We start from the raw sequence: 13,254 nt of genomic DNA, 5'->3' as shown, positions 1-13,254 counted from the left end.
AATTCATTTTTTTTGCACACATTTTTTTATGTCATATCATCATTTATTCGTATTTTCTGAATCCATTTGAACACAGTGTAGCTTTAGTTACCCTCACACTTCATTTGATTACAGTATACTTCAGTTTATTGTACTATGTTTCATTTCCTCCTGACTTGTGTCTATCTGTACTTTCTTTCTCGTTCCTCTATGAGTTTGCGCTTCAGAACGCAAACGAGCGAGCAGCCATTCGGCGTGACTCGTGTTTAACTTTCTGCCTGTTGCTTGACTGGCGCCGCAAATAATAAACAAAGTAGTTGCCTTCAGTCATGAAACTGCTGCTGTTGCAGACGCGAGGTGCTTCGTGCAAACAAAAACAAACACAGAGATTAGAACAAATATAAATAAATAAATGCTGATTAAACGCTAATTAAAAAATAAACATCAATCTTATCTTTTAACATTGCTAGAGCATTTACGGTCATATTACTTAATGTATTGGGTATTTTGTATTTTCTAAAAGGGGTTTGAGACAAACTGGGAAAAGGTCAAAAACGTTAATCAAAACACAAACACACAACAGCTCCTGGCATGGATGAGTAACAGTCTGAGAGCATCTTCAGGCCAGTCTGTGTGCTGCAGACTCTTCTGAGATTCACTGCCTGCCTCGTTTACATTCCTCAGTCCAGACTGTGTTGTTGTGAATCAGAGTCCAGGTGAACTCTGCCGACTTTGCCCAGGGACTCGACTGCAGTTAAAGGGGCGGAGGTCTATTTTGCCTGCTTGCCTGGGCAAATGTCGAGCGTCCGGTCGTGTGGACACAGGGATTGACAGATATTTGCTGTTGTTTAGTGAAAACCGACAGGAACACTTGGGAGGTTAAGACACTGCTGACTAATAACAGTCCAGACAAATGCTAAGTAGTCAGCTTGTACATGACTATTTTAGTGGGGCATTCTTGGCTATTTACATTACAGAATATGAGAAAATCAGCTGCTCAGAGGCTCACTGAAGAATTTTAGCCACTTCTCTGCAACATATGTAACAATTCTCTCTGCAGTTTTCCACATTTAGACGACGCCATCAATCATCTGGCACATATGGAGAATTTCCAGAATGACAAAGATAGACAGGCAGACAGAAGGCAAATCAAACATATCACCAACCACAAACAGACACCAGCTCCTTTGGGAGAAACGCTGTGTTCCACTGAGACTGAGATCCCCCCCCCCACCTCCATAAATGACAGTTTAAGCAGCGGTGACAGAACCATGCAACGCCAGGCGTGACAGTCAAAAGAGGAAGACTGACATTAAAGAGCAGAGGTCTACCGCTCATCTCAAATTACAAGTATTTTCATTACAGATATTGTGACGTATTAAATAAACATTCGCGGTGCCACGTTCCTTCTTAACATCCTGTTTCAACATGGCACATTAAAGAAAGAAAGAGGTTCTAAAATGCTCTGTCACTGCAAAGTAAAACATCTTCCTACCCCCGTTTAAACGCATGATTTGGTCTGCTTCTCATAACAGCCAAAATGCAAAACTACAAGCATTAATAACAGAATTATTGCAGTTTTTGCAGTTTTCAAATTTCCTTTCACTTACTTGGTGAAGGGCTGATAAAAAAAATAGGTATGATCCTTATCTTAGTGGAGGGAGGTGGAGGGATGTAAATCAAGATGGCAAGTCAACATGGTGGCTCTACAAAGCAGTGCCTGCTCCTTTGTATTCTTAAAGGTTTAATTCTAAGTTTCTGAGACTGCATCTTTAAATAATATCCTGGATTCAGAGGTTATTTGTGTGGTTTCATGTAAGAACTCAACCTTTGCTTCATGACTGTACAACTCCTTAAAAACCAAACACAAAAAAAACCAACATAAGACTCTTAGATCCAATAGAATACATTGGCCAATATTTAGCACGGTGCTAAATTTGAGTATGCAAAGCCAAGTTTTATTTTAATGTTAAGAAAGGTGATGTCATGTTTCTATTGCAAGAGCAAGAAAACAAAATCTCCAAGATTGCACCAAACCTGTGTTAGATCAACACGGGCTATGCAGGCTGGTTATTGCCTCATGTTGAACTACATCACTGGCTCCTGACTGGTTAGACCAACCAGTCTATCCAACCCAAGAACAGTGAATATGGGGTTAAAAAAAGAAGCCTAACCAAAAACTGCAGTTCCTCTAATGTCCCCTTGAGCCTGCCTCCGAAACGGAGTGAACTCCCCTCGACTCCAGCCTATAGGTTCAAGTTTGGTTTCTATTCCTCATCCAGCTGCACTTTCGAATGTATATATTGTTTTAAGGCACGACGTTTAATGCAGTGGAAATGCATGTTGCAGTGATTGCAGATGCACCTTGCTAACTAAGCCAAACGACAAGTGCAAACATTAGCAAACCCTGTCAGCTGACATTATCACATCAGCTGTCAATGAGCGAGCTCATGTTGACTAATATACTGTATTTATAAATCTTATTTAGTACAAAGTCTGGATATTTAGGCAACTGAAGACTGAAAGTGGTCTATATGAAACAGACAATTGTTGCTAAAAGCAGAAGCTATACTGCACTGGTGTTGCCCCCTTGGAGGTTATGACTGTACACTCACCAGATCCTTCAGAGCGCCCATCACTGCCTATCAGCGGCACCGTAATGGCTGCTGTGGCGACACCGTCAGTAGGCATGGTGGTGTAGACAACAGGCAGCGACTGCACCACCACAGGGATGGTCTGCAGCTGACCCACCTTGCTGGGCATGGTCACTGAGGGGATTGTATGGATAACGTGGAGAATCTGCTGGCCTCCAGCGCCCTGCGTGGCTAAGATGGATCCTGGAGAGAGGACCTGGAGAGAAAAGAAGCGATGAAAATGAGTGGTTGTAACTCTACCGCGCCTTACACTTCTAAATCCACAGAAGGTAGGAGTTTATAGTTACCATGGAGCCTATCGATTGTACCGCAGAGGGGACAGGTGTGGCTGACAGGCTGGGCTGGGTCACAGCGCTGCTGGGAGCTGGGTTGACTGTGGTGCTCGTTGTCGAAGCGGAGCGAGGTTTGTTGAGCGAAAGGTCAACGGGCTCAGTCTGGTCCTCAGTGGGGCTCGGATGAGGCGAGGAGGGCTCCGTCTTGCACTCCTTCTTCACCTTCAGGTCTTTCGGCTGTGAGCCGTCATCACCTATATCTGCCTGCTAGAGAGGACACGGTGGACAAGAAGATATAAGAAAAGGTTAGAAAGAAAAGGACTAAGCGATAACTCAGCTTCAGCAAACTAAAGTTGACTGGTTTTATTCCAGATTTTACTCTAAACCTGGCAACTTATATCCTCAACATAATTTGATTTTTATTCTCAAAGGAGAGCGATCTGATATATTAATTAGAAGCAGTAATCATAGTTATGTGTAGCATGCCAAAAAAGAAAAAATGCTAATGCATGCTGGTTTATTGTTTAAAAAGTCAGCAGGAGCCAAACAACCCACAGTAATGAACACAACAGCAGAGGAAACAGTAGTTAAACAGGGACCTAATATTACACACTGATACAATGGTAGATGCTCATTTTTACTGTTGTTTGGGGCAAAAATCAAAAACAAGTAGCTTAAGAGCCTGAAAGAGAGAACTGAGGCAGTGGCTACATCAAGGCCCATCAAGCTGTAAGATTACTGGAGATTATTCTGAATCGAATCATGCAAAGCTACTCTACTAGAGTCCATGCAAATACAGCGCTGGTTATGAATACAACAGGTGACCTTGAATCTTTGTATCTCTCTCTGCTTTGCAGTCACTCTGTGTGTTACATGGTCATGGCAAAGAACACCATTAATGCATATATTTGTGAGCAGATAAGGTGTAAAATACTGGGCAGGATGGAAGAGAAACACTGCTGGTTGTCATCAGGACCATCATTCAATGTGCAAATAACAAATAACTCAAATAACAAATGCTATCAATTTTTGTGTAAAACATTCACCAAATTTCACCAGGAAAAACCAAAGTGTGCACTTTCATCAATATTCACAAGAGTAGAACAATTCATTGTCCGACTCAAACGCAATGCCAGGATCATATTAGGAAATATGATGGTATACTTTTATCACAGGCTTGATACATAACGAATGATGCTGAGACTCGTGGGTACTGTAGTAGTCAGACGCGTCAGCCATAGGAGAAGAATTTAAAATATAATTAAAAGAAAATTATGGAATGAGAGATGCTTCTGCAACCTCCTCAACCCTTTGGGCATACATCTTTCATGGCCTGACCTCATTCTTCAGTGAATGAAGACAGACAGCGATTGGTTAAGGTTTGCTTTGAAGAAATGCTTCATGCAAAGGAAAATGCTTTCTTATAACAGGCATTGTGGTTTTTCATATTGTCCCTTTGCATCTACAGCAAGCCAGGACTCGGCTGCCATGCAGCTCGAAAGCACAGGGAACAATGGCTGCAGTGTGGTACACTGGGTGGGGGGGCGGAGGAGAAAGTGAGGGAGACAGAAGAGAGTGAAGGGCTGCATGGGTACAGAGAGAGACTGGTACTGTGTGAGAGGGAGAGAGTTAAAATAAAAAAATAAAAAAGACACAGGAAGAGTGAAAGAGACACGGGAGAACTGGAGCGAGAGGGAGCAGCAGCGAGCCTCCAGTCCGGGAGTTGGCCTCCGTCCAGTTCAGCTGAGCACAGTTTGGCTCTGGGTGAGGAGGAGAGGGTGGAGACTCTGCTACGCCCTTTTATCGGGTCACACAGTTCAGCTGGAGGCTGTGGCAGTGGCATCGGCACAAATATAAGTGGTAAACAACTTTCCCCTGTCGGTGAGCGTCATGTCCAAATAGCCAGAGTTACAACAGAGCAAACCTGTTGTTCTGCTTTTTCCCCCTTTTTACAGCATTACAGGACACGTGAAGATTTAAAATAGATTAGCGTCTTGATTTTTGTTTGTAGATACGATTTGCAATGGTTAATCCATATCAATGCTCACCTTCTACACTGTGGTCTAATGCAGTGGGCTTGAACAAGCAAAAAAACAAAACAAAGTAATGAGCGAGGAAAGGAAAGGAACATGCCGCACCTGCGTGAAACTCGGCTTAGGTGAGGAGGGATTTAAGGAGCACTTTATAGGCAAATAGGAAAAAGAAAGGAGAGAGAAGATGAGAAGGTAGGACAAAAAAAAAGAGAGGAGATGGGCGAAGAGAAGCTGGGCTGTAACGTGATTATACTGAGACGGTCTTTAAAAAAAGGGAAAAAACTGAAAAGAAAATGAAGTGTGAAAGAAGTGAGGGAGTGGGTGAGGCACAGAACGAGACAGGAGAAAGAGAGAGAAAGAGAGTGGGTGGGAAAGGCCAAGCGTTGCCATGGAAACTGGGAGCCATCAGCTGACTCCATGTTTTTCCACTCGTTCCCCACCCACCACCAACTCCCTTCCATTTCCCTCCCGGTCCACTCGTCTTTCCATTGCTTCAGCCCCGCCTCTCCTCACTCCTTTCTTTTCGCTCTATCACGACCACACCCCTTTCACCTTTCTCTCTCTCTCTCTGTCTGTCACATCCCTCCTCTCCTTCCAGCATCTCTCGCTCTTTACATCAACCACACCCTTGTTTTTCTTCACCACCTCACCCTTTCATCCCTCACTGGCTTCATTTCTACCCACTCGCTCTTTTTTCCCCCCCTTCTTCTTCTTTTCGATTTTCCTCTCCCCTCCACTTTTCCTCTTTTCACAGCTGCTCAGATTAAACCCACAACTCTGTGCGAAATCCTCAAAAGAAGAGACTGAAAGGCTGAAGTCCAATATAAAAAAAAGAGACAGAAAAAGAAAATAAAACCCCCTCCGGATGCCCGCGAGCTCTGATCTCAGAGGAAGGGAGATGGAAGGGAAGAAAGAGGGGCCAAAAAGGAAGAAACACTTTCTATGAAGACAGAGTGATTAGCTTAAGAGCGAGGATGTAAAAGAGCTCTTTCCTCACAATTTAATATCCCGCTCTGCGTCAAAGCGGTGGCTTTGTTTCCCCCAATAAATGTCCTTGATTAAATGTATAAACTATTCTCCTATTTAAAAGTTTTTAAGCCACACTTTGCCATCGGCTTTGGTTTAAGCTCTTGGTGTTTTTACTATAAAAGTCAAAAATGATCTTTCAATCCTTCGGTCAGAAACTGATATTCAGTTGCAGAGAATGCATATTATCGATAATAACACAGCCAGGTTTCATAATACAGCATCAGTATATTATAGTATGGATCAATCACCCAGTAGTATTTTCAAATACCATTGATGTTTGCAAATAGTGAAGAGCTGATAGACTTTTAAAAACAGGAAATCTGAAGGACATCATTTCTGCAAGTCAGGATTTCAGGACAGTTTTTCTGAAATGTCTGAAGCTCGACCTTTTTTTTTTTTTTTAAGGGAATGAACAGCAGAAACAGTTTGTGTTTGGACACTGGCACAATTTGAGCTCCGTATGCCACCACAAAAAATTTGTAAAGTATCAATTAAGCCGAAACTGAACAGCTCACTTTCAGTTTAAATTCAAAACTGCGATCGAAACAAAATGTTAATGTTTATAAGTGCGTGCAGGAAATGCCCTTCTGCCTGGAGTCTTCCTTTCCTCCCTCAGTAATGCTCCACTGGACTGAGATCAGGAGATTTACTAAGAATCATCTTCCTTCATAAACTTTCGGGCTGCTAAAATCTATTGCGATGGCTGCAAAATTACAAACACCGTGCGACTGTCCGAATATTTCCAGCATGAATTGCATGTAAATATGAATAAATGATGGCTTAAAGAATTTAGGCAGCTTCCTCTAGATCTCTGCACGAGGTCGTTAAAATGACACGATGGCAACAATCTGCCACACAAAGCTGCAAGCCTTTAAAAAGTGAACCCAACATGTCAGAACGATACACGGAAAAACCTTTACTGTAGCAGTGGAGCTCCGTACCCCACACACACACACACACACACCCTACACTTCTCAGTTCATCTGGTCCATCATAAAATGGGTCACACAGTGTTCGCCGTGCAATTAATTCATGTGATCTCTAACTTGAATGAAAGTGGGGAGCAGCTGTAGTGGTGAGGAAGCCCGGCAGAGAGAAGAAGATGTAAAATGTCCAGAGGACTTTAATCCCGGCTTCATACAGATCAAATCATGAGCGATTTGCAGCTGCAATGCAGCTCAGCTATAAGTAACCTCATGTGTTACTTATAGAGAGGACACTGCGTGGCGATATTTTTGAGTACACAAGCAGGGAATTATTTACCAACTCGATCAAATGAAAAGCACACTTTCTGGCTGTCTAACAAAGAGCTAACAGGTGACGCTAAACATGAGAGGTAGACTCCTGACAGGCCGATCATGCTCGACTGTCAGCAGCCACATAATTTATTGATGTCAAGTTACATGACAAGTGGGGTAAACTGTGACAGCCCTCTATAACAAAGTCGCACAAAGTCGCACTGAGAAACTGCCTTTGATACAGAGAGCGCATCCTCGCTCAAAGTCACTGTTTTTGCTCCAATTTTATAATCTGGAGAGTTTTTAAGTCGTTTGTAAGTAGTATCAAATATTGGTATCAGCTATCTTGTTGATTGATGTCAGCTTATGAGAAAGTAATAACTCCGTATTTAGTGGTTGATATTCGTCGGTTATGTTAGGTGCTTGTTAAAGGTTGAATGTTGCCAACAGCTGACGTTAAAACTTGTTTTTTTAAACTAAAGCCATCTCACCTGACAGAAAGAGGGGAAATAACTAAAACCCAATAAACAAAAGAATATGGACTGGTATCAGCACCAACTGTCAGGCTAAATATCACTTTATAACATAGACTGTATAAAAAGGATGTCTGAATAGTAAAGTTACCTTGGCCAGCAGTGTGAAACTAAGTGCAGAAGAAAGCCCATCTATAAAACTGTCTACAAGAAAATGGCCCTCGGGTCGCTGATCTGTGGCCTCAGTAAACACGTTCCTGATGAGTTTATGGTCATTAGTTTTAGTTTCAAGTCATATTTATTACAACACAATGTTCCTTTTTGAATTACGGTCCCCATTAGAGTCAAAAAGGACGATAAAGACGCCGTTTGCTTTACAGCAGGCCCACTTTGTGATTTACAAGCGCTACCATATTGGAGTCAGAGCCCCTTGGTTTTTCAGTCAAATCCACCCATCTTTTTTATACAGTTTATGCTTTAAACACTAGTATCAATATCAGCTTACAAAGACTTTAAGTTCCTGGGTTGTTGTGGAAAATGTTATTTTCCAAATGGTGAAAAAGGAGACCGATGGTGACTTTGTAACACTACCCGTGCTGCACCTGCGCTGGTCATCGGTGGGGAACACGATCTGCTGTGGTGAAAAGAAAACAACAGAACACACAGAGCACACACAGAGGGAAAGAAACAACAAAGCTAGCTCCTCTGAGGCCTCTAAGTCTGATGTTTAAATGTTGTCTTTTTTCTAACAGGAAGAAATCAATAGGTCCCGAGGCGAGACAGACACACGGTGACTGCTTATATGCGAGCGGAGAGAACGGAGGACGGAGATGGAAATGGAGGAAAAACAGAAGGAGCGAGCAGAAATTAAGTATGAGGCATATCTGGCGTGGATTCGTTGTGATTTCCAGTGCCTGTGTGTACAGAATTTATATGTTTAGGCACTTGCAGACAGCCATTTCCATTTGTGTGTGTTTGCACACTTGAGTATATGAAGTGTGAAGTCAGATATGGACATGGAGAGAATAAACAACAGCTGGGGAAGACATTAACCACAGGCACAGCTTTGCAGCTCCACCCCTTAAATCCTTACCCACCCAGTGCAACACCAAGTGCCCCCACCCTGGATTAAAGCACACTCCCTTCTGCTTCTCTCTCTCTGCTTCACCCACCTGTTAGCAGGCTGATACTAGCACAGCTCAGTCTTAGCCACAGTCAGTGTTGACTCTCAGTCTAATGTTACCTATTAGGAGTTGCCAGTGTTGATATCCTGGGTGCTTAGTAACTTGTTCACCTCATACACCTACACAGGACAGCCTGCCTATAAAGCTCGCAGCACAGGTGTGCATAAATGTGCACAGCAAGAAAAATCCAACTTCAGACACGCTCACAGTGTAAACCATGACATCTCGCAGCTTTTTGGTTAAGTCATAAAAGGAAATGTGTGAAGGTGATCAGAGAAACCCAATTAAAAGCCACAATAACTAATTATGCATCTGTTGCAAACAGCATTCGTCTCATAATTAATGCTGCTATTGTACGTGATTTTGCCATGTGTAGGCATAATAAGCTGGTCTTTCTGCTACAGCTGTTGTAAATAAAGCCTCAGAAGTATCATTAGCATTCTACTAGCTTTCCAATTAGCAGGTTCTTCAGTACAAAGATTCAGGTTCATCAAGTCGTATGTCAAGCCACAGAAAATGTTAAGCTTGCATCTCTGATTGAAAACAATCAGACATGAAGGAAAAGTATACTACACAATACTGCGGCATATTAAACCGATCTATTCATAAGAATGTGCAGAATCTGCTGTTTGTAGACTAAATAATTTAGGCGTCAGTCACACAGGCTTACAGACCTGTTGGCTACCACTTGACAACCACCAGCTGCAAGGGAAATTCTCCAACCAGTTGAGAGTGTTTGCTGGCAGTCACTGTGCTAAAGCTTCACTCAGGCAGGCCTACAGACCGGTCAGTAGCTCCTTGACTGCTACTGAAAGGTGTGTATTCCACAACTGGTTGGCAACTGGTTGCTGGCAGTTGCTAGTGTGAAAAGTGGCAGCAAAGTGGTAGAGTCCAGCACTAAAAACCTGGTGATTGCAGTAGTTGCTATGACTGCAACGGGTAGTTTCCCGTAGTTTGCCCGGAAGATGCCGACTTCTGCAAACACTTTGAAATGAAGTAAATGGTGTTTGCAGACTGGTTGGCGTCTTCCATGCAAACTGCAGGCATCTGCAGCAATGACAGTATTGACACAGCATCCTCTTTGCAATCAATTTCACCTGATGATGGCCACCAGCAACTTCCAATAAGTTGGGGAATGCGTATTTTTCTCTAATGACAGGAGGTAGCCAGGGTCGTTGTCAACCAGTCTAGGCCTGTGAGAATGAGGCTTTATGTAGAGCAGAAGAGAGACTTCAATGCAGTCTTAACTTTTAAGTTATTGTCTAACATTGATAAAGCTTTTTAAAATTTGATCTGCATTCATAATCTCTGATTTAAGAAAGTCTTGAACCAGAAATCCATTATATGCTACTGAGAGGCTCAGAAATATTAGCTGTTGTCCACAGAGGATAAGTTCTCGACCAGACAGCTCATTCAGAATAAAATATAAGGTGAAGAATATCTCTTTTACCCATATATTGTCATTTCTGGATGTTCATAATAAACTTGTTTCCATTATTTTTGAGTCTTTCATATGAATTAATAAACCGTTCCTCTGAAAACCGCTTTAGTGGAAAGCAGCTAAAAGCGTTCAGTGGCTGTAGCTCTGAAGCAAATGCACGTGCTGCTATCACGGTGCATACCTTTGCTTTCACTTCCAAAGAAGTGTTTACATAACTGGACTTGTTCGAAACCTGTCTGATTGTGCAGGAACGCCCAAAAATGTCTTTCTAGCAACCTTTCCCTGCGTCTTTACAATAACAGCAGAGACTTTCATCATATGCAGACAGTTTTTTTAAGCCTTTACCAATAATTCTTCTTTACAATTCACTTTATTTTTCCAAGTTTCCAACAAGGTTCTCTGTAACTGCAAGAATGTGCCTGAACCAGGTGTGCAAGACACGTTACAGAGATATAAAACCTGACCAGTTCAGCAGAGTCTGACAGAGTTCACGGCCTGTCTCTCCTGATGGCTCGCTATCAGTGATAGCTCTACAGCGTTTTTCTTTTAAAGTCGGTAAAGAAAGCATGCAATCTTTTTATGTTACGATCAATATGTTGCAATCGCTACAAACAGAACATTATTACTGAAAATCATTTTGAGCAGGTGAAGCTCAGGAGGTTGGTGGTTCGATCCCTGGCTGTTTAAAAGTATCATTGTGAGACAGACTCAGCTGAGGGTGGGAAAACATAAATTTGCCTGCTTATTTTACTCAAGAATCCAAAACCGAGTCAAGTCCACAACCCATCCAACACTTCTACAACATCACTTTCACAAACGGAAAATCTCAAACATTTTTTGCCTCTCTTGTTTCACCCGTGGCACCTCGGCTTAACTCTGGGAAACAGTCTGTTTTTACTGGAAACAGGTGAATATATTTTGCTCTGCTGACACCGCTTTTTACCCCCCTGCGCCCCCTCGCCAGTTTAAATAACATCTAAGTTTGATGTGAAAATATGCGCATCTACAAGCATATTAAAACAATTATCATGTCTCACCCTTCTCTCTGACAGCCCGCCCCCCCTTGTCTTCCGGCGCGGCCGTTCAGAGCAGCGATCAACACTTTCAGCTTTAGACACAACCCGCCATGCAAACTATGCCTACGTGAAGCATAACCTACCCTGAAGGCTTGTCACCTAAAGAAGAAGCATGACAAGTTGACAGCAGCGAGATGAGAAACAAGCAGCTTGACCCAGGGCAAGAAGCCCACTATTAATTATACAGGCACTTGCACGCGACAGCCACCTGACACGTCAAAAATTACTTCTACATGTCCACAAGATGTCATTAATTACACCAGCACAAGGGGGGATGCTGTTGAACTAGTGCTAATGACGACAGAGTAATTTAAGAAATCAGCGCCGCCTGCATTACTGAAACGATGTCATTACCTCATCAAGCGTCGCCTTTAGTTTTGGACGTCTGCTGGCTACTCTTTAATCCCAGAGGCACATGCAAAGTATTAAGTTATGTGTGAGAGGCTGCTTGGAACAACTTGGGCAAAATTAAACGTTGTGCATGTCGCCCTGATCGAGGCTGCCTACCAGCGACCTGAAGTTGGTGCGTGCGTTTCATGTCAAACACATAATTTAAAGACTCGGCTCAAGCTGGAGAGGGTACTCTTGATACAAAAATGCTACACAGTGTTAAAGTTGCCGTAGCCCATTTCAACTATAGTAACTGTCAGGTTCACACCTTCCTTCTTGGACTCTACTATTCATTATCCAGGGCCTTCTTGCACCAGTGGATCCGTGCATGATGTCTGACACGAGCTCCGCTCACTTTAAGCCAGCTTGCTTCTAATCAGCTGAGCGGCACAAACAGAAGGTTTGAACAGCAGCTGGTTGGAGTTGCTATGGTGTTCACATGGGCAGAGGCTGGCAGTGGGCAGGCTCAAAGTTAAACTTATCTGAACTTTAAAGTTAAAACTGGTCACAACTCTTTTCCTTAATGGTGGGTTTTAACACCTGAGGATAAATCAAAGACGTGGATTGCCGACCATACGAATGATTTCCGGGTTTAACTTGTGATGCAAACCCACCCATGTGGAAAAGAAATAGTAAAAACCTATATGATTTACTCATGAAAGTGGCCACTTTCTCATTACTTTTATATATTGTTTTAGGAAGTATTCAAAACATACAAGTTTTATTTTTATTATTTTTCAAGGGATCTTATATCTGTTTTCACTCTTGTATGCTTTTCATACAAGTTTCACACAAGACAGATACAAACTTTATAAGATATATATATATATCTTTTCCATATGGGCAGTCATTTTGTTCTATAAGCAGGCTTGAAATGTGACAGAATCCACTCAGTTAAGAAAAAAGTAAAGGGAAGATAAACAAACAATAGTTTGCTGATACTAAAAAACTGATCTCAACTTAGTCTGAGAAGGAGAAAATCTGTGGAAGTCATTTCATATTAATCCCTTTTGTCCCATGCTGCTTTATCTTTTCTAGTAGACTAAGAGGCAGTGTCTTAACTGTTTATTGATGCAGACAGGTAAAAAAAATAGAAATCTGGCTGCTGCTGCTCCTGTAACTCACAGGAAAGCTGAACCCCCTCCGACGACCTCACCAGGATGTGCTGCGATTTGACGCACAGACAACATGATTTACTGCGACTATACTGAACCCCAGCCAATCCACTTAATGACCTACATGTTTCCAGATGACTTTAGACTAACATAGAGCTTCCTCTCCCAGTCATGTATTTGCTTCCCGGAAGCTCTGCACTGTAGGAAGTGGGCTGCCAACAATGACATCATCATCCTGCACCAGCAGAGGTGACTGCATCTGCACTGAACTGCAACCCCTCCTGTTTCTCTCTCTCTCTGCATCCCAAATTTTGAATGTGCTGTCCTTTGAATGGACTGAATGCTCCAACATAGATGCGCACACACACAC

At 42.5% G+C, this 13,254-nt stretch overlaps 1 protein-coding gene across 4 annotated transcripts in view; it reads right to left on the bottom strand.

Annotated features, from left to right (window-relative positions):
* klf8 (Kruppel like factor 8) overlaps positions 1-13,254 on the bottom strand; it is an 80,405-nt gene that overhangs the window by 10,782 nt on the left and 56,369 nt on the right. For 3 of the 4 annotated variants that reach the window (XR_001290276.1, XM_005725420.1, XM_005725421.2), the window contains 2 exons: positions 2,921-3,172; positions 2,595-2,829 (listed from right to left, as the gene is read on the bottom strand). Coding sequence is in view for 3 of the 4 variants with exons in the window: in XM_005725420.1 (XP_005725477.1) it covers positions 2,595-2,829; positions 2,921-3,172 (487 nt within the window). In the remaining variant the exon portion in view is untranslated. The remainder of the gene's footprint in view (positions 1-2,594; positions 2,830-2,920; positions 3,173-13,254) is intronic. The other variant, XM_013908865.1, reaches the window with a different exon arrangement.

The sequence above is a fragment of the Pundamilia nyererei genome, unplaced genomic scaffold (assembly GCF_000239375.1).
Source record: "Pundamilia nyererei isolate P.nyererei 1_Seehausen unplaced genomic scaffold, PunNye1.0 scaffold00015, whole genome shotgun sequence".
In the NCBI taxonomy this organism is placed as follows: Eukaryota; Metazoa; Chordata; class Actinopteri; order Cichliformes; family Cichlidae; genus Pundamilia; species Pundamilia nyererei.
This window is presented reverse-complemented; position numbering and strand designations above follow the sequence as displayed.